This window comes from Haemorhous mexicanus, chromosome 4, assembly GCF_027477595.1.
Source record: "Haemorhous mexicanus isolate bHaeMex1 chromosome 4, bHaeMex1.pri, whole genome shotgun sequence".
Classification (NCBI taxonomy): domain Eukaryota; kingdom Metazoa; phylum Chordata; class Aves; order Passeriformes; family Fringillidae; genus Haemorhous; species Haemorhous mexicanus.
This window is the reverse complement of record NC_082344.1, coordinates 60,297,560-60,319,513: the sequence shown is the minus strand read 5'-3', so window position 1 is coordinate 60,319,513 and position 21,954 is coordinate 60,297,560. Positions and strand designations below refer to the sequence as shown.

General features: G+C 36.3%; 1 protein-coding gene across 2 annotated transcripts in view; it reads right to left on the bottom strand.

Annotated features, from left to right (window-relative positions):
* The window catches only part of ADGRA3 (adhesion G protein-coupled receptor A3), a 54,895-nt gene that overhangs the window by 26,909 nt on the left and 6,032 nt on the right, over positions 1 to 21,954 (bottom strand). The window contains exons 2-7 of one of the 2 annotated variants that reach the window (XM_059845079.1): positions 13,389 to 13,460; positions 5,802 to 5,873; positions 3,704 to 3,775; positions 2,736 to 2,807; positions 1,183 to 1,343; positions 94 to 307 (exon numbers count right to left, since the gene is read on the bottom strand). In XM_059845079.1, coding sequence (XP_059701062.1) covers positions 94 to 307; positions 1,183 to 1,343; positions 2,736 to 2,807; positions 3,704 to 3,775; positions 5,802 to 5,873; positions 13,389 to 13,460 — 663 coding nt within the window. Of the gene's footprint in view, positions 1 to 93; positions 308 to 1,182; positions 1,344 to 2,735; positions 2,808 to 3,703; positions 3,776 to 5,801; positions 5,874 to 13,388; positions 13,461 to 21,954 lie in introns of those variants that run through there. The other variant, XM_059845080.1, reaches the window with a different exon arrangement.

The following is a 21,954-nucleotide window of genomic DNA, read 5'->3' as shown; positions in this document are numbered from 1 at the left end:
TGATATGAGAGGGCCTTACTGGTTATGGTAATAGTCACTAAATTAGAGCAGAAAGCAAAAAGCAGAAAATAAATTTTCTCACTATGGATTCACCTTGCAATCAATGAGCAGTTATGAATCATGTTTTTTTCAACAAAAATACCCTGGGACTCATCAGTTTCCACTATCTTCCCATCCTGATACCACAAGACTTGCATGTCTTGATCAATATATGAAGCCATACATTGGAAGGGTAGACTGTCTCCTTCAAAGACCACCTGACGATGAGATGGAGTCATATAGAAAGATGGTAATTCAAGCGGCGGTTCTAGGATTCAAGACATAAAACCACAATTAACAGCAAGAATGTTATAGACCTAATTTTCAAAAGAGGAGAAAGATATAAATAATTGATACTCATTTAGTGTATGTCAATATAAAGTTGCATCTGATGAGAGGCATATAAAAATACATTTATTGCATTAGATGTTGCAAAATACAAATTATCATCATATTCTTTTTCAGCATGTCGATTCCTTTAATGTAATATATTTCAAGGCTCTTTTGCTAGCCCATTTTTAAAAGAGTGGAAAATACAAATTTGAAGGAAAAACGTAATTATGCATTTTAGTTCTTCCCAGTTTTTCACTTGGACTTCAAAATCACAGTAACATACAAGTTTTTATTTTTACAGTTGGAATAATTCCAATATAAAAAAGGAAGTTACGCAGTTGGTCATGGTTTTGTCACAAAAAGAAGGCTAATCAAGAATAGAATCACCATGCAGGAAAGCAGCCCATAAAATTAAGATTCTCTTCAGAAATTTGGGGTTAAGATAATTGACATATCTGAAATCACATAGACCTAGGAAAGAAATTATCAGTTTCTGATTCCTCTTGGGATGTTTAGGTAAAGATCTCTGAAAAACACAGATAAGCAGGAAAGAGGAGTTTATCGAGAGAGTTATTTATCCTTTGTTTTTACAAACTAACATCCACCATCATCAATTTACTTATTATTTATTTCCAAAAGCAAGCAATAATGAATCACAACTCAAGATCAGCCTTTGAGAAGGATTTATTACCGCTGTCATTTAACTGCTGAATTTTAGGGAAATGAAATAAAGCAAAAAAGTCGGCTCAATAGTATTAGTAGAACATGGAATGCATTAGAAAACAAATACCAGTTGCCTGGAGTGCTTACCACAGGTGAGAAGCTCCTCTTTAACACCAGTCACTGCCTGTGACTGAAGTGACTTGGGATAGGCACATTTAGTCTCACGTACAGTTATGTTTCTTTCCTTTAACCACTGATGCATCCACAATATGTTGCAATCACAAAGAAGATAATCAGTTTGAAATTCTCTGCAACAAAACACAGGCACTTACAGTGACAAACTGCAGAATTCTGAGGTCTGAAAGCTTAACTTTAACAGTTGTGCCATGCCTCTCTCTGTCACCAGGAAGGCAACAAGCAAAGTCTAGACTAACAGTGGATTTGCCTACATTTACCTACTGGAAATTACTCTAATCCTCTGCAAGTACTCTGAGAACAAAAGGACATACTGCCTCAGAAAAGGAATCCTCTCCATAAATATGAGAAATGTCTAATACCAGTACATGAAAATAATACTAGTAAATTCTTTCATGGAAAGTGTTCATGCTGCTTCAAGTGCAGAATAAGAAAGAATTGCTTGAATGTGCACTGTCATAACCTAAGAAGACACTTCATTGCTTCAATGTAGTGACCAAATGCTTTAGCATAAAATCAGCTGAAATAAAAATAGCTCCTGAACTATTTCTCTTTTCAGAAACACTATTCACACAATTTCATTCTGCTTTACATGAGAATCATAAGGCTTTTAATTGACTCAGCCTTCTCTATATAATTCAGTACTTTCTAGTAAAAAGACATACTAAATCCCCTATAGATGTTAGCTGAAGTCAGCTAAAATAAGGGATTAATTAATTAATCTGTTCAGAAATTATTATTTTATCTGTTTAGAAACAGGTAAACATGTAACAAAACATATGGCTATGTCTACACTGGCTTTGACCTCTAGTGAAAACATTTTCTTTCTCTTTTTGTCTAGAGGATAACACATCACAGGCAGAACACTACAAACACTAAATCAACATTCCCTTAAAACCTCTTTGGTGTTTGTTCACATGAATTCCTCCAGATCAGCCATTATTTCAATAATAATGAGTTATATCCAGGTTCTCTTGTCATTTCTGTGGTGTAGCTGGATAGCAGCATTTATGCAGACAACTAAAATATTAGGAACAACACCTTATGAACAATTAAAGGGCTGACGGGAGGGAAAGAAACATTCTCCTTTATAAATATAAAAAAGAAATTAACTCAGTGTCAAACTGAGAAACCAAAATTTTTGATTAAGTCCCAGAACAGTGAACCAACTGTCATGACTACCAGGGAAAAGCATAAGCTGGTCATCAGCACTATTTTTTCATTTACTGTCTTTCTTACACAAGATTACAACTCATGAATCCAAGAGAGAGCAAAGGAACATGAGGCTGATATTTACTCACTGCTATGTGTAACAAAACGATACTGTTCAAGGACTAAGATCTTGCTTAGAAGTATTTGGTTCTTTCACTATAAAGGTGAAAAATGCTATTTATTTACTATAAATTAATAAATGATACATATAGAACAAAACCTTTGGAAGCCCAGATGAGAAAATGGCTTTGTTTTTTCAGAATAATGTAGGACTAGATGCAGCAAGTACTTACAGAGACTTTAGTGAACCAAGATGATCAAATGTTCCCTGTGTAAGTGTAGAAAAGAGATTTCCAGAAAGATTCCTGAGAAATAAAAGTATGTTCAGGATTTGAACTCATCCTCAGACAAATGACATGTGAAATAAAAAAAACTTCTCTTCAATATAACTCTTTGTTTAAAAGTTACAAGGTACTATTACGACATTGTAATTAGTTCACAAGACTATAAGAATAAAAATCAGGTCTCAATAGCTTAGCAAAAATGTCCAAATAAACTGTTCTCTAATATTCTTGGTTTAGGTGAAGAATTTCAAGATTGGAAAAAAAAGTAAATGCAGAGACTTTACTTTTATTTAAACCATCAACTGGCAGATGTTGAGCACAGATTTCAAGAAGTGTAAAATTAATTTTGTGTTCACAGTGAACTGCTGTCCTCCTATTAACATGCTCTAAGAAGCATGTTCAATCTATCAGAATGCTTTTTTAAAATATTATCCATACCACTTTCTATATATAAGTGTAAGCACTGTATATAACAAACTAACAACCAGGGCAAAGAAATATTTCATAATCTTACATGTTATCCTCTTAAAGTAAATGAAGGACTTCAAAACATGCAAGACTGCCAGCAAAATAGACTGACAGCAATGCCACTGTAGAAGGCATGGATACTGAAAGAGTCTACAAGGCTGAAATATTTTTTTAAAGAAAATATTTTGTGCAGTCTCCTAGTCTTTATCCCAGCTACACATTCTAAGAAACTGGAAAAGGGCTGCAAGGCCAACAGATCACTGAATAGCAAGGTTTGGGTTGGCCCCAGCACTTGTTTTTAAGCTTGCTACTGAGTCACAAACCACAACCATCGGCACTGGCTGTCTTTCAAGAGCACACTTAAATAAACTACTCCCCTTGAAACAAAGAAGGTTAACTTACACAAGGCTAAAACTTAAGTGTATTTATATAAGACAAATTATACTTACAATCTAATAAGGTTTACAAGTCCTCTAAATATATCTGCATTCAGGCAGCCTATTCGGTTATTAGTTAAGTCTCTATAAATAGAAAAAGGAAAAATTGGAACAAGCTGGTTTATTTCCAAATGACATACAGTCTACTAATAGAAGCATTTGAACAAAAATTCATGAGTAACAGATTGCACCACATGCATATTTGGTCTTTCTCAAGAAAACCCACAAGGTACTGCTTGTGGGTTTTCTTGGGTGTCTACACATGCACACAGACTCCTTAATCCATCACTTAACTAATTATAGTTTGTCCATATACAATTCAACAAGTCTAGACTTACCAATAAATTCCCTTACACACGCTTGGCTTACATCCCTACCTAGCAAATTTTCATATTTGTGTAGTATTTATATATGTGTGTATAAATATATATATATATATAGACAGAGTACATCACTTAATTTTTAACATGTCAGAGACCTATAATAGTGCATTTATTATGCATAGGTAAAACCATTTCTATAATTATGCTTCAATAAATACTTAAAAGTTACATATTTTTCCGCATAGGTCTTGAATCAAATTAACAAAAATTCTTAAAGTAATAAAAACTAAGCTTGCAAGTAATAATGATCCAGAATTGGATCTTCAGTTTTTCCTTTAAGGTTTTCAGAAGTGAAAAATTACCAACATACTTTCCTTTTAAGTGAGCCAGATCATCTGATTAGTTACAAATTAACATATATACTCTAAAAATTTAAGAAAGAAACAGGGCGGGGGAGGTAGTACCAAAAATCACTAACATTCAAAAGGTGTAACAATTTTACAAAAATCTGAAGAGTGTTTAAAAAAAGAAAAAAAAAAGTAATAATGCAGAGTTTTTGTTTTTCAAGTTTGATCTGGTACAGAACTTTTACAGCCAAAGCATAAATCTCCCAAAAATATGTTAATGGGAATGTTGGCAAAATCTTACATAAAGCAGCATAAATAGTGCTGTAACTTCAGTGTAGTATTAATAGCAACTCTATGTTCCACTGTGACCTTTGGAAAATAAAAATCACGAGCTTAACATTCAACAAAACAAGACTTGATGGAATCAAAGCTCTGAAGAAATGTCCACCCAGCAAGGTTTCAAGCCACTCAAGTACAAAAAAAAAGGAATAATACAAGCAACTGTCAGAACAAGGGAGGCTGCCAAGCCACAAGCAGTGGATGCTCTTCAGTCATAAGGCTGAAAGCAGACTTTGTTTTATACATGAGTGTGTGTGATATAAAAAACATGTATGTTTACAAAAATTCAGAATTTTAGAAGCATAGAATCTACTTAGGAGGGTGCAGGGAAACAGAAATACATATAGTTTACTTAGCAAGTTTATAAAAGTAGAAGAAGCAATTTGTAACAGACCATATAGGAATGCAACTTGTTAGGTAGAAACAACTTGTAACAGAACACAAGAATACAGTTGCTAGGTAGAGGCCATTAAGGTAAGATATATATTGTGAAAACTCTAGGAAAGCAAGACTCAAGTATTGCAGAAAACCAGTAAAGCAGAACCTTTTATTTAAGAAGCCAGCAAAAAGCAGGCTCTTGGTTTTGGCCAGAACAAACTGACCTGAGAGTTAGCCAAACCTCCACTGCACCTGCCCAGAGACGAGGGCAAAAAGCAACACCTGAGGAAGACCTCTTAATTCACCAAGAAGGCCCCTGCCCAGGACCACCAGAAGGCAGCAGAGAAGACTAATTATAGTATGAAGTGCAAAGAGATGGAGAATGGGCAGGAATGGGCAGGCAGGGAGGTGTGAGCTTGTGGGACCAATGTGTAGTTAAACCTGTCACCTGCCTCACCAGGTACAGATATATGGTGGAAATATCCCCCATGCGCCCCAGCTAGAAATAAAACATACTTGCTTTACAATTGTAAAGTCCTCATTCCACAACACGTGTATATATTAGACTGCATATATACATATATATATATATATATATATATATATTCAACTTTAAATAAATAGTAACTTTGCTGTCTGAACTTCCAGAAGCTAAGACTTACTCTCTCTGAGAAGTTTTTTTATTTGTTTTGTTTAAACTGACTAGCTAGATATACTACTTACAGTCTTTTCAAAGATGAAAGCCCCAGAAAAGCTCCTGGATCTATGGTACTAATAAGATTGTTCTTAAGATCCCTGTGGAGAAAAATTAAGACATAGCATTTACCAAAAGTTACACTTTAAAAGAGAGATATTTTTAAAAGATACATGTAACTTGTCTCAATTTGCTTGAGAACGTCAAAAAACCCCACCCAAACCAAACCACCCCCCAAAACAACTCAGAACTAAACACCAAACAAAAAAACCCAAGAACACATTTTTACTTGCTCCAACATAGCATCTTTCAAAATTGGAAAAATCTGTATTTTAGCTACAAGGAGGAGCACAAACAGCACGTGTATTCCATTAAACATTCTATCAGTTCATATCACATGAAATGATATAGCCTCAAAGATACTTTGCCACAGTGTGAACAGTTTACAGCTATGCAGGGTGACACTTGTTTATTACACAGTATGATACTGTCTAGCACATGTTGTCTTCTGTAGTCTATTCAATTTTCAATACTTCAGCAGTGCCCAACATCTACCAAAAAAAGCAAAATATGATCTTGAAAATACACTGAAGACCCAACACTGAAATTTTCCACTTATGTTGCTGGCACAATAGCAAAGCCCTCGTTGAAAATCCCAAATACAGCTGGTGAAAAAATTTCAAAGCAAATTTCTAAATCTTAAGTTTCCAGAGACTATAAGGAGAAATGTAAAGTAATCATTAAATTAAACTGTTTTATTAATTGTACAAGTGATACAGGAGTTTTAACTCCTAATTTGAGATATTCTGCAGATACAGCTTAATTTCAAAGGTCACAGAAAGCAGCTGATAGCACTTAGTTTTGAACAAACTTTATCACTGCACAAATGCTAAAATTACTTCCACCTCCCTAGTCACAATAGATTTTTACTTTACTGCTATCTGAAACTTCACAGGCACTTATTACTATACATAAAGTTTCTCATTCCTTGGTCATATCCAAACATTCTAGATTTGAAAAGAAAAATAGCACTTGCATTCAAAAGCAGCGATAAAATTTGCAAGAGTAGAAAAAAGATCTCCTACATCTACCATTACATTAATAATTCTGCTTGAAAGAGAACGGTACAAGAGGATTACATCTACCATCACACACATATACATGAGTAAAAATATAATTCATCCCAAGATTTCACAACAGCATTTCCTGCAGACAGATTAACAAATCATGGTACAACACACAGCATCATGGCACATGGATCATGCTGGAACGCTATACCTAAACATCTGAAATACCTGAAATACATTAAATTAACCTTGCAGTAAATTAATATTCATCTACACACTTCTCTTAACTTTATTTTCTTCCCTTGCTATGGCAGCAGGAACTGCCAAATTCTTCCAGTGCAGGAGTCTGAAGAACTGGCTCTTTCAGGCATATAAACACCCTGGTATACCAGACCATGGCAAATCTGAGACTAATAAAAGGTATTCATCACTCATTTACCATCAATCTTTGAAGTAAGGAAGAAAAATTACACTTACTGTTCATATTTCAAATTTTTATTTAAAATCATGTAACTCCCACTGAAAACCTTACTGTTGAAACCACTGAGGGAGAAAAACCTTCACAAAATGCCTTGGAAATCCACTTGTCTAGACTATCAGGGCTCTTTGATTTAACTCCATAAATTCAAAGAGTACTCTCTGATACACCTCTTTCATAAATCCACTGCAATAGATTCATATCAGTGAATGCCCAACATGTTAAGACTTTTCTCAACCTGCAACTACAACAGATGGGGAGTCTCTGTTTGGTTGGGCTTTTTTATCCTTCGCAGTGGTAGTCCTTGGGTAGGCACTAGCTGTATATCAATCTACCAAAAAGTATTTGCAGAGGAAATCTGTGAAACAAAGAGATACCAAAAGATCTCAAAATTAACAGTGTTGACATCTCTAGCTGCTCTTCAGAAACAGTGAAAGATGTTAATGCAACAAAGGCTGGTAGAACTACCAGGACTGCAGCATGGAAGACAGCCTTTAAATGAAGGAATTACAGTGGTGGTTAAACCAACAGACTTGTATTTCTCTCATAAAAGAGAGGTGGAGGAGACAAGGAGACAACCTTACTAGAAAGTTGTGTTTGGCTTTAATGTTTTTGGTGCTTTTAACACCAATGAATACATTAATATAAACTGTATTTTAGCTTTAGCAAGAGGAAGGTAATCTTTTCAGATTTTGATTTTTCTTTGGCAAAGTTCAACCAACAAGATATATCTACAGATACGTATTTGTCCAAATGGAAGAAAATCTCTCCAAAAGAAATGCAGAAAAGGATTTGAGTTAGGGTAGCATCATTTATATTGTACTAACTTTATCTTCCACCATCAAGAACCCTTCTAAAAAACAAAACAAGGAAAACAAACCAAGAAACCCCAAACAAAAAAAAATGCTACCCCCCACTCCCCCCAAAACCCAACCAACCCACCAAAAAAATGCCAAAAAAACCAAACAAAAACCTCCACCCCCATAACAACACAAATCACAAGCCAGGTAGTAGAGCAATCTTACACTGAGAATCTAGTAAAAGATTCTTAATTTTCTCCTAAATCTAAATAACACTGTAAATAAGGGGTTCCCCATATTCATCAGTGAAGGCCACTAACAGATGTTAAGATAGTAGAAAACAGGTTTCAAGGGATGTTTTGAGGTCAGTCATGTACCCCAAATTCTGGCTCAAATTACAACTAAATTACATCAACTGCCCCACTGTGACATCCAATAAAGGCCTGAAAGAAAAGCTCACAGGATGCAGATTTCACTATCACACAACTGTTTAACCACTCTGATGACAGAAGATACTGTTCTGTCAAATTGGAACAGCCCTTTATCCAAGCCATAAATAAATGAAAAAATAGCAACTCACCAACAAAAATTTTTTTGCGCCTTATGTTCTTGTTGAGATGTAACTTAATGAAAGATTACTTATATTTAAATATGGTTTTCTATGCAAAAAAACCCTTTAATTTTATTACACTTTGTAATGAAACAGTTACCTATGCTTTAAAAGTGCATGTATACATATTCAAAAATTTACTGCTTTCTGTCTCAGCACAACGAAGACTGTCTTAATTATTAATAAAGCATCCTGCAGTCACAAACTATGCTTATACATATATATTGACATGTACACATTATTAAGTTTTCTTACCTACCACTGGATAAATTATCTTTTCTTCCTTAACACTACTTGAAAGTAAATGTTAGACAGGAAACATGTTAGCTACCATGGACTCTTCCTCTATGAAATGCTTTCTCAAGAGGGAAATGAAGGAAGAGCATGAGGTAAGAAATTACAGAAATAGTAATTTCTCTAATAGTAATAGTTATACATTACACACATTACAAAGTCAGCCTATCCTTTCATTGGCTCTCTGTGGTGTACATTTTTTGTGGGCAAATCAAACAAATGCTTATGACTGAATTTTTATGTTTCCCAGTACCATCCAATGGGTCAGGTTGAAGGGGACTACAGTGGGTCATTTTATCCAACCTCCTTGCCACATGCAGTCATCCCAGAGCACATAGAACAGGATTGCACCCAGATGGTTCTTGAGTATCTCCAGTGTGGGAGACTCCTGGGAAAGCTGTTCTATCTCCTGTCACCTGCACAGTAAAGAAGTTCTTCCTCATGTTCATGTGGAACTTCTGTGCATCGGTTTCTGACTGTTGCATCTCGTCCTACTGCTTGGCACCACTGAGCAGAGCCTGGCTCCATCCTCCTGCCACCCCTCCCTTCAGGTACTGACAGACATTGATGAGCTCCCCTTCCATTTGTTTCTTCTGGAGGCTGAAGTGGCCCAGCTTCCTCAGCCTGTGCTCATAACAGAGATGTTCAAGTCCCTTCAGCATCCTTGTCACCCTCCTTTGGGCCTGTTCCAGGAGCTCCATGTCTCTCTTGTACTGAGGAGCCCAGAACTGGACACAGAACTCCAGATGAGCTTCACTGAGGCTGAATAGAGGGGCAGGATCACCTCCCTAAACCTGCTGGCAATGGTTTCCCAGGGTACCATTGGTCCTCCTGACCACTGCTGATTCATGGACATCTTGTTGTCAACCAGGAGCCCCAGGTCTTTCTCTGCAGAGCTGCTTTGCAGCAGGTCAGTGCCAGCCTGTGCTGGTGTTTGGGACTACTCTTCCCCTGGTGCAGGATGTTTTGCACTTGCCTTTGTTGAATTACAAATTAAAATGAAAATAAAATGGAGATTAAAATACTTAGCATCTTTTTGTACAGACACTTTTATTACCACTTAAGACATTTGTTAAAATTTTTGACCAGGTTACTCTTATTTGCATACTTTTTTCCTGTAAGAATAGGTGTAGACAAAGCTAGTCATTTTCTACTCTAATTAACATACATTTCACTTTCCAGTAAAATTAAACTTCTATTTTGGTAAATTTATCATCCTCTTTACAAAATAATGCATTAGCAAATTCACATTATCATAAATTAGCACATCTGTAAATATTATTATTTCTTAAAACTATGACTTATTATGTCTACCTTGGGGCCGCCATTTTTAATGAACTTGCTCATTGTTTTATTTGTTGCTTGTATGCCCCAAAACTATATCCCTTTCAATAGTAACACAGGAGAATTATCTGAAGTGGATGAGGTCAAGTGATAACATGTTTGAGTAAAATGATGACCTGAAGTGCAACAAGTTGCCAGCTACAAATACCATGTCCCCAAATTTACCAGAAAAATTAATACAATGACAGAAACTATTTAAAAATGTCCACATTTTCATTAAAATTTTCAACAACTGAACAGGAGAAAAAAGGTTAGTATGTTAATAGATGAATTATAAAGTTGTCAGTATTGATTAAAATTCAATCAATTATTATGCAGATACATGTTCCTGACATATTCCTCTGATTTATTGTTCTAAAGGCTTTAATTAAATATATCACAGAATCACTAGGTTGGAAGAGACCTTCAAGATCATCAAGTCCAACCCAGCCCCAACACCTCAACTAAATCACAGCACCAAGTGCCACACCCAGTGTTTTTTTAAACACATCCAGGGATGGTGACTCCACCACCTCCCTGGGCAGACCATTCCAATACTTTATCACTCTTTCTGTAAAAAAGTTTTTCCTAATATCCAACCTAAACTTCCCTTGGTGCAGCTTGAGACTGTCCTCTTCTTCTGTCAGTTGCTGCTTGGAGAAAAGGACCAACCCCCACCTGACTACAACCACCTTTCAGGAAGTTGTAGAGAGTGATAAGGGCACCCCTGAGTCTCCTTTTCTCCAGGCTAAACACCCCCAGCTCCCTCAGCCGTTCCTCACAGGGTTTGTGTTCCCAGCCCCTCACCAGCCTCGTTGCCTCCTCTGGATGTGCTCGAGCATCTCAATGTCCTTCCCAAACTGAGGGGCCAGAACTGGACACAGCACTCAAGGTGTGACCTCACCAGTGCTGAGTACAGGGGGAGAATGACCTCCCTGCTCCTGCTGGCCACACTATTCCTGATCCAGGCCAGGATGCCCTTGGCCTTCTTGGCCACCAGGGCACACTGCTGGCTCATATCAACACATCTATAATCTCTACCTGAAAACCACTACAGTGAAATGGCAAATGTTTTTCCTATCAAGTGTAACACCACAAGGAATGAACAAAGAAACATGAAATGCATACAGAATCTCTCCCCTAGTAAGCAGTAAAGTGACAATCATACTGTCTGAATTAACTATGTAAATACTGAGAATTTATTTCTGTTATCTCCATGACATCTCTTAAATTAAATGCAGGGAAAGGAGCTTGTTTACGAAGCACAAAACACTCATAAGGAAACAAAGGAAAGTAGGAGTAGTAAGACAAAATAAAAATAAGCAAGAAAATGTCAAAAAATGCAATTTTCAAGGCATGCAAGTTATCACAATGAACATCAGGAAAATAATTTGAAACTACTTAACATAATGTGAATGTCCTAAATAGTTAATGTGACTTTCAACTGTTCTTCCTTTTACTATTGATTATCTATTTAAGTCTGAAAAACTATTTTAATTACAATAGTAGTTTCTGTCCAAGGTCACGAAATATTTAAAGAGGAAAAATTTACTGTGGCTAAATATCTATGCCTTTTAAACAAGTCTTGCATGTACAAAAGGAAGAAAAAAAAAATTATCATTTATAATTAGTGTAGCACACTTGTTATCCCTCCACTTATAATGAAGACACCTGGACATCATTAATCTTTGGTTGATGCATTAACTCCTACAATAGTGCACAATAAAGCATGTTCTCATTCTGATGAGACTACCATACCCTCTAAAACACTGCTATCCCAGCTCACTTTAAATGCTCAAAACTTAATGCCAGCCTTGCTGCTTTCTTTTCCTTTTCATGAAAGAAGATATTAAAATAACCAAAAAACCCCTTACAAATGACAGGAGTTAAATGGAAGAATGCTGCATTCTTATGATTTTAAAGAAAATTAGGATTTGGATTCATTAAGAAAACTTACATCATTATCTCAAACTAACTAGAGTTTCAAGTATTTCCTGTCTGAAAATTGTAATGGGTTTCAACAAATAACAACCATCAGCAGATGCCTTTATTACCTAATCAAATGCCATCACTGCTGATAACCTTGCTTCTTTGGCACAGCAATTTACTTCTGCACTAAAGCTCATCTGGCAGTGAAAAGATGTTTCTTCTGGTATGTGGGAGAGGGAATGGTAGAAGTGTTTGAATTTATTTAGGTCACGTGACTGGGATTGGAGCTTTCGAGTTTTAGAGGAAGAATAAAATACTTTTAATTCCCTGAAGCCAAAAGTCGTTTGGAACTCTTCCTAGATGCTGTGAGATGATTATGAAACTGGCTACTTTCCCAGTCAAATGGCCTAGAAAAATCCTTATCTCTAAAGTTTATGCTTGCTCCCAGGTAGATCAACCTGCCAATCCTGACCTTCTACCAGCTGGAAAAAGGCTGACTGTAAGAGAAGCTACAATGTTCCTTCTTATCTCATAGGCAATGTATCATCTGTAAGGAAAGTGAAAACAGGAAGCAAAAGATAGCCAAGAAGTTACTCCCATCAGATTCACTCCAATCCCCCTGTACCTTTGGCATATACCAAAGCTGTGAAGTAAGCAGTAAAACTTAAAATAATCGTCAACAACAAATCTTTAATAAATCCAGTCTCTCTTAGGAGCTCTAATACATATGCTTCTCCTGCGAATATACTTTGCAACTGTTCAATAAACAGTTTGACATTTAAGAAATTAAAGAAGTAATTTTCTCTACAACACATTGTTTGCATAATGAAACAACCAACAAAGCAAATCCAGCCATCACAGCATTCTAGTAAAATTCCCACTGAAACTGCCCTCTCACCTGCAGGTGAGATTATCCCTGATTTGCTGTTGTTATTTATACTATTGAATAATTCATATTAAGAGAACACTTAGCTATGTTAACTCTTCAATCACAAAAAAATAAATCAAAATAAAGAATAGATCCCTTATTTAAGACAGCCTGTTCTCAGAATTAATGAAGCAAACAGTATACACTTGATTTTTAAAGTGAAAATAGCTTTTCAAGAATTACTTACAATCTTTCAAGGAGGTGTAATCCAAAGAAGGAACCATTCTTCAACTCTGTTATTTTATTGTTACTCAAAATCCTGTAAACAAAACCAATCAAGAACAATGTATTATAAGTTTGGTAACAATTTTTTTGCTACAGCTTACACTTACTTTGTAACTCTTTTTGTTTAACAGCCTCTATCAAACTACAATGCCTAGCTCATTTTCTTGAGGTGTATACAACAGCACTGCTTAAATATTATGAAGGAGAAAAAGAAGGTTTTGTATGTCATCTGTTTTAAGTACCATGCAAGCTTACATATATAACATCTGAAAGGAAGAACACCCATCTAAGATTATTCTAATAAGTCCCAGAAGTGGCATAGTAGAAATTAAGTATTAAAGAACAAATCAGTACATTCAACATTTTTGTCTTCTGTACCCATTTTGGTTTTCCAAACCAAGCAGTATCTTGCCTGCTTCCCACTTCCTCTGCTCCTCTTTTTAGCCACATACACACATGCACTTCGCCCGGACTGTACTACCTTTCCCAGCCATCCTTCACACAATCATCCTATTCCTCAAAGCAATCTTCTTAAAACATCTGCAAATAAGCTCAGCAAGCACTCATCTATCCTTTCTTTTCCTAAAGGACAACACAACCACAAATTCCTTCTTCCTTTGAAATAACTGGATCAGGCCTATCTTGCCAAGCACTCCATCCTCCAATCACAGCCATCTGCACAGATCACAGCAGATAATTATCCTCAAGGTAGGAAATTCTTTGGATGGCTGATACTTCCTTACTTAGGACCTGCTTTCTATACAACCACATAGCTCTCTGTTGGTCAAAAAACCAAACCAAACCAAAACAGCCCATTTTCCTTTTGAATCATGTCAAATTTTGGCATCTGCAATACTCCTGACAAAAGGATTCGCAGTACAACTCTCCAATCCATAAAAAATACTTCATTTCACTTTTGTTTTGAAAACACCTCCTGCCAGCTTTATTTAATGTTCCCCACTTCTAAAAAGCGGAACACACAGTAATCAATCCACTTACCCTCTTTTTACTATGTGCAATTATGTACAAAACTAGATGTCTTTTTTTCCATTTGTAAAAGCCATGTTTTACTTAATTATTCTTTACACAAAAGCCATTTGTGCCACCTTAATAATTTCTGAGTTCTTTCCAGCTTTATTACACTAGAAAAATTGTGAGGTAAGACCACCAGACCGGAAATAGTACACAACACACAGACAAGTTACAAATCTACATACTGGAATAATGACGTTCTGTTTCCTATAATTTCCCTAGCAATTCCTAACGTATAATCTGCCTTTATCACTTGTGCTAAGAATCTAAGATTTCTAGTCATCTCAATGCCCATCATCTTATATAAGACAGCAGTGGTTTTGTCCCCAATAAATTTTTCAATTTTTTACAGTGTGCTGCTGCTGCCATTTTATTGCCCAATTACTTTCACAAACTTCTTCCAAATTTCTTCACTTTATCCTCATCCTTATTACATCAATCAACTCACTCAACTATGTCAACCCCTTACTCACGCTGTTTTACAGGTCATTAGGAAATAAGTTGTGCATTACAGTTCTCTATGACTCCACTCCACTGAGAAGGATTTACTTCCACACCCTCTTCTTATCCTTTAGCAAGTCAGCTGCTCATCTGATGATCCTCCATTTAAGACTGACATACTTTTTTCATCAAATGCCTTTGGCAAGGGACAGACACACCTTTTAGAAAAGCATGTTTCATTATAACAGCTGGATCAACCTTGTAAATATTTTGCTGACTCTGAAGAACTCCAAAGGACTGTGGGGAAGAGCTTCTCATTACAGATGATGTAAATTTTCCATGGTACCTTTATCTTTATCCAGGGGTCCAATATATTTATTTTAAGTTCTATTGATTTTTCAACACAAACATCAGACTTGGAACCATGCAAATGGCGATGAACTTTTAAAAATGAGCATTTGCTATCCTCCAGTCCTCAAAAATCACCTTCATTCTAAGCAAGATTTCAGAAATTTCATCCCCAAGTTCTTCTAAAAGCTCTTCAGTCACATCATCTTGTCCTGGAAATTTATTCACTGTCAGATTGTTCCACAACTTCTGCTACAGAGTCTTCAATTCCAGACAGATTCTCTGTCAAATGCATCCTTCACATCCAACATGTCCCCTCATTTCTTCACTTACACCAATTACATCTTCAGGATGGAGAACTACTTCTGCACCTAAAGGTGCCACACTATGAGATTTCTTTCCAAGTCCACTACGTCTTTCAGATGTCTTTTAAAACAGCCATAAACCAAACACACACACACACATCCCACTCTTTCCTCCAGTGCATAAAATTTACTATGTAATGACAAGGATTAATACTTCAAAACACAATGAATTTGATAAAAATAAAATACAGATATAGCAATCTATGAAAAAAGCATAATTTTGACACAATTGTATATTATATTATGTAGTTTTCTTCTCCAGGTTTCTCAAAGATTACCTCAAGTCTCTATAGTTTAGACAAACACAGAGTGGGCATTTTTTGTCAAAAAATCTAGCTCTGACTCAATCTCTCTCTCTCATCTCACATACACAAAGTCAAGACAGCTGAATAAACAGCTTGAAAACCCTTTCATTTCCAGCCTGATGGTAAGAAGGTTTGAAAATTCTTGAAGTTAACCTTCAATCATTCAACAAAGGTAACATGTTCTGATGTTAAAATGAGGAGATTCCATTCCTTCCTCTCACCTTCCAATCATACCATGTATTTTTGCAGCTCATCTCAATCTATCCCTGGTGCCCACTGCTCCTCAAGCAGCAAATGTTAAACTACAGATTTATCCAGGGCAACTCCCAGGAGATTGGTTTATATGTCAACTCCACAAGTGCGATCAACCTAGTATCCTACACAGTCAGATAACACCAGGTGAAGACTGATCACAGGAATGGTGCAAAGGAAGAAGGGGAAAAAATACTTACATGTATACTGATAAATTGCTATTGTGTTGCTATAATGCCTGTAACACCTACTAGAGTGTCAGTGAAGAGCATGTGCTCTTGTAAAAACATAGTTCTGTAGTACAATACATTAAGCTACCTCACAGGAAGAAAGTAAGGAAAATTTTCCCTCGCCTGCAGCTGTGATAAACTAAATGAACAAAAGAAACAGGGCTGGTTTTTAAAAAGACACGTAGAAACCAAGGAAGCACAGGTACTCTTAAAAAATGTATGTGTATTTCAATGACTCTTTCCATCAAGAATGGCACAACATTTAACACAAAACCACTATATACATTTGCAAGAGTGCAAGTTCGGTGGTAATAACAATAATCATCCACAAATTGGAATGCCCACAAAACCAGTAAAATTTAACGTGAAGCATTAAAATTACACATCCTAAAGCCTTTGAAAGTACTTCCCCGTCTATTCAAAGAGAAAAAGGTTTCAACCTAAATAATAAGTTATAATTTGTAAAAACGGCAGGTACTGGGTATTCACCAGAAAACCAAATAAAGTACACCTCTACTTCAACATCTTTCCTGGTTTCAGAAATGTATGCATGAAGAAAAATAGTAATAATATATAAAGTAGTAAATGAAGGAGCTTATAAAAAATCATTAATAGTTAATACATACTGAACATAAGGCATAACAGCAGCAGCAAGAAAAAAATGCATACCAATTCCACACTTGAGGAGAAATTAAGGAAAAAACCCCATGATGTTCACAAGCAAACATTGATCCAAGTCAACACAAGCAAGCAAACTGCAATCCTCGGTAGCATAGAAATTAAATTGTATCTTAGTTACAATTTACTTCGTCTAAGGATTTATTGGTATACCTGTGTTATTTCCAGAAAAATAAGGTGTTCAAAAATGGAGCTGGAACCACTTCAGAAGTAGCTATAACTGACTGAAGTAAATTTAAACTAAATAAAAATAACAGTTCTGTAAGAAAAAAAAAAAGTCTTCTGACATTGCCTATAAAATAACAGGTCTAACGTAGATGCCTTTGAATATCTGGGTACAAGGTAAATTTCTCTCTTGAGTGTGATTTACAAATTACAGTCGGACTGATTAAGTATTTTCTCTGCAGAGGCTGTTAGTTGTTCAACCGTAAAGGTTTAGTACAATAAATGATAGGTTTTATAACACTCCATATAACTTAAAACACTTCATCACCCAAAAATGTTGTGCAATCTTAAAAAAATGCAGTTTAAAACTTGTTATTAATATATAGTCCATACATTATTTGAAGTATTAAGAGATGTGGCCCAAGAAGACAAAATGTAATAAAGCATCCACCTCAAAGTAGATGTTTTATAGTCACTTTCAGTTTCTGTGCATTAATGTACAATGAAATGATCGACTATTATGTACCACTTAGGCAGAGGATATTATTTGTGATCAATAATAATTCTAAGTTACTAATTTTTCCAAAGAGGCAAGTAATTCTGAAAATATGCTAACTTTTCCATCATTAAGAAATCTAAAGAAAAACAGTAGAGAGCTACCATTGAGATGAGAGCTGCACTCATCCCCATCTCATTCAACTCTTTAACAAATGACTTTGAAACATAAATGATGTCACTGAAGATTGACAAAGGGGTTTTCACAGCCCAACATCACTGTTGCTCCATATTTTCAATGAGCTTCATATGAGATTTTTGTTTTCTTTTCTTCTGCCTGATTGAAACAAATGCATTTTGCTCGTCCAACACTTATATATCAGAAAATAAAATGTGAAACTAACACAGGCAATGATAGTTCCTGTGTTAAAAAACCATGGCCATGGGAATTAACACTAAAAATACCTAGAAGAACAAGCAGCTGAAAAATAGGTTCCAGAAAGAATTATGGACATCTCAAGTCACCTTACAAGAAAGCATTTCCCTCTTCCTCTGAGCAGAAGATCTGAGAGACCAAGAGGTAATCTGAAACCATGTACCTCAAAAAAAGAAATGTACCAAACCCTTCAAGCCCCCTCAACTCTCCCCAGCTTTTCACCTATTCCAAGAACATTGCTGAAATGTTTCTTTGTTGAATATAGCTTGGATCAAAAGCCCATTTTCCATTTTATTCCATAAACTGGCAGACAACTTGGGCAAAACTGCGAAGAAACTCAACTATGACTATTAAATTATTGGTGAGACCTTTATCAGTAGATGCTCAGCAGGCAAAACATAAATGCAGTCAACCCCAAAGCCTGTTCTTTATACTATGAGGAATTCTAGCAATAGGTACCAAAGATGATGTACTTTCTTTCTCATACAAAGGGGGAATAAAATCATGGCTGGATCCATTTCTACCATTAGAATGCACTGAGTAGAAAAAGTTTTGTTCTGAGAAACCATTTTGGCTTGTCAGCTATAAAACAACTATCACTAAGACAGCAGTCAATTAGACAGTAATTTAGAATGCATCTCCTAACATCACAAATGAATACTGTGTTGTCCAGAGAATACTATTAAAACACACACACATCCATTAACACTATTACCAAATAGTCAAAATGACCACCAAGAAGCCTGTATGAGGCCTGTATGAAGTGTAACTGTTTGCTGAACAGTGAAGTAGCCTCCAAAACACATTTTAAAAGACTCAAATGGAGAGCCAGGAAATAGATAATAAATCAGATCAATTCATGGTGACTGCATACTCTAAGAACTGGGAAAGTGGCCACCACCAAGAGTCAGACTAAAATAACCATCTGTACACAACCAAGAAAAATGCTTTCTCCTGAAAGCCGTGAACATGGAAAAAAGAAACACATTTCTTAAAGTTTATCTTGCAGAAACTGTGACTTAACAAGGATATAAACCCAGTATTTTACAACAGTCAGTATTTTGCCTTCTCGTGAGTTACTGGTATCAAAGCGAAAGAAACCTTGAAACCTAGACTGAACAGAACACAAACAGTACTTGCTTAATAGTAACTCTGAAATGAAAGCACTCCATAAGCTTTATACAAAGAAAGACCTACTAATAATTTCAAAACTCTAACAAAAGGAGACAGTATTTTCCAATTCAACAAAAACATTATAATTAAGGAAGCTTAGCAATGAAACATTTGCAAAATAGAAGTTTGCAACAGACAAAAGATTTCCTGGAATATTTCATTATAATGCATATTAAACTATATTAAAATTGTAAACTAAACCTCTCAGAAGTAATGAAATTACAGAATTAAAACTGTGTCTACTTATACTGCTCCATTTTAAACTGGTAATGTGCTAAATTTATATAATTTAATGAGGAATCTTTATTTTTCCTACAGAATCCCTAGATCATTCAAGTAGCGATGATCACTATGCAGTGCCATTAAAGAATTTTTTTCTTGATATTCAATATGCAGCTACATGCTTTATTTATTGCTTTTCATTAAAAACAAACTGTTCTTAAGGACAGAAATTATTTCTAGTGAAATACAGTGCCAATCACTGGAGCAACACATCAAGTTCTCTATGTAAAAGTACCAAACAAAAATCACCTTAGAAAAGGACCGAACAGAGGGGCAAAACAGAATGCGAGAATGAGCAGCAGCGTTGCTGAAAATCATACTAATTTCAAAATGAATTCTTGGAAAATTACAAAATTAGCAACTAAATTTTGTTCTCTTTCTTGTACTCATGCCAGGTTCAAAAGCCTACCAAGGAGAAAATTCAGAGGGCACAGCTACACCCTATTTTTTACAACATTAACTCTGTGTTGCCATTTCTAAAGCAAATAGAAAGCACTGGAAGTCTAACCCTTGTGACCACTTCATTCTAGAAAGCTTCCTCCAAGTTTTCTCCCCACTGGTTAGATCTGTATCACCTGCATTACGCTAAGATACCATTATCAACTTTTTCTGTAATAACTGTCTTGGTTTACTAACTTCTGCTCCCTCCTGATTTTCCCACTTAGCCACCAGCTGTATACTTTATAGGACTACCGCTGATTTGCAGTTCAGTGCAAATTCACCTGACCCCCAAAAAATCCATCCATACATGCAAGAATAATTTGCTTCACACAAAATACCACACATGGATGCCTTGCCAGCCACTTCTAACTTTAGCTGCTATGGCAAACAAATTAATAAATTCTCTGTGTCATATCACAGTCATACTAATTAGAACATAGACTGTCACACCCAGTCTCACATGTATTCACATTTCCTACCAGGTGTACCTGCTCTCTATGAAAGTGCTTTGTCTAGACATGTTAACAAGCACTTCCTGTCAGCTGCTGGCACACAAAGATACATTTACAAAAATTTATATCCTAATCCTACAGAAGTAAACAGTTTTTGGATAGCTTAGCTCCCTGAACTGACTAGGCATGGAGCCAGACAAATACTAGTACTGCAGCCAGGGAGGGGAGGGAAAAAACCCACAAACCTCCACTCAGCGACAGACTGGGAGGTGAAGGTATTAACACACCAGCTCCAGTTTAGGCTACAGTTTTACCGACAGCTGGATGCTGAGGCAACATTCCCTACACAGAGTGAGAGATCTTCTCTCCTCAGCCCTTGCATCTTATCATCCTGTGTCAGAAGCAGGAAGAGAACGTTGAAGGGGATCTGCAGCTCACAGCAGTAAGTCAGGTCACTGCAACCCTTAGAAACATCAATGAGTCAATCAGCAGACAAATTAAAATAATTGCTTAAAATTCTTCATATTAACACCAGAGGCTGCTATCCTGAAACAACAGTCCGAGTATAGGAATAAGTTTTCCAGAATGTCTGACAGGACACTTTTAGAAACCTAAGCATAACTTGCAAAAACTCTGCCTGATGCTCAGTTTCAAGGTAAAACATACTCTACAACAACATGGGAAAGCTAGTAAGGAGCTCTTGTATCGGACAGAAACAGCACATCACGTGGACATCACCAGAACAACTTTCCTGGACTGTGTTATACCACTACCATTCCTCATGTGACCCATCTCTTCTTATCGGCATAGAGAAGTCAGTCATGTCTAGTGATTTCAGGGGTAGCTGCTGAATTTCCAAGAATGTTGCTGATCCCACATCAAGCCAGTTTACACTCGGTCTTCAGTACCTTATTTGCTCTGCCTTCATTCTCTCAAGTTTTCTGGTTTCCCACCTCCATAACTAACATATCAATTCAAAGAAACCCACACTTCCATCCCAACTCCCAGCAACAGCCTCCACCTCTTAATCCAATCCTTCTGCATTTATTCACTCTAGACTCTAACCTCCCTCCCCCTACCTCAAAGCACCTTCTTTCCCTAGACTGAAGTGACATAGCAGAGGGCACAGATTGTACTTTTAGACAAAACACCTGAAGACAGCATACCCTCAGCCACCTGGAGTCTGGATGAATCCTAGAACACACTGTCCAGTGCAGAAAGAACTGTGGAATTAAGCTACCTATTTCTTAAACATCTTTAATCAGTCTGAATCTGTTCTGTTTGGGTATCTTCCCTCCCCTCAAAAAGCTTTTGGTCTGTCTTACCAAAAAGGTCACTTCCTACTCCAGAAGTGAAAACACTGCAGCCCAGCCAAAACTGGATAACCAGCTTGGATCAAACACACAACCAAAGTAGGCGATCTGCTCCCTGGG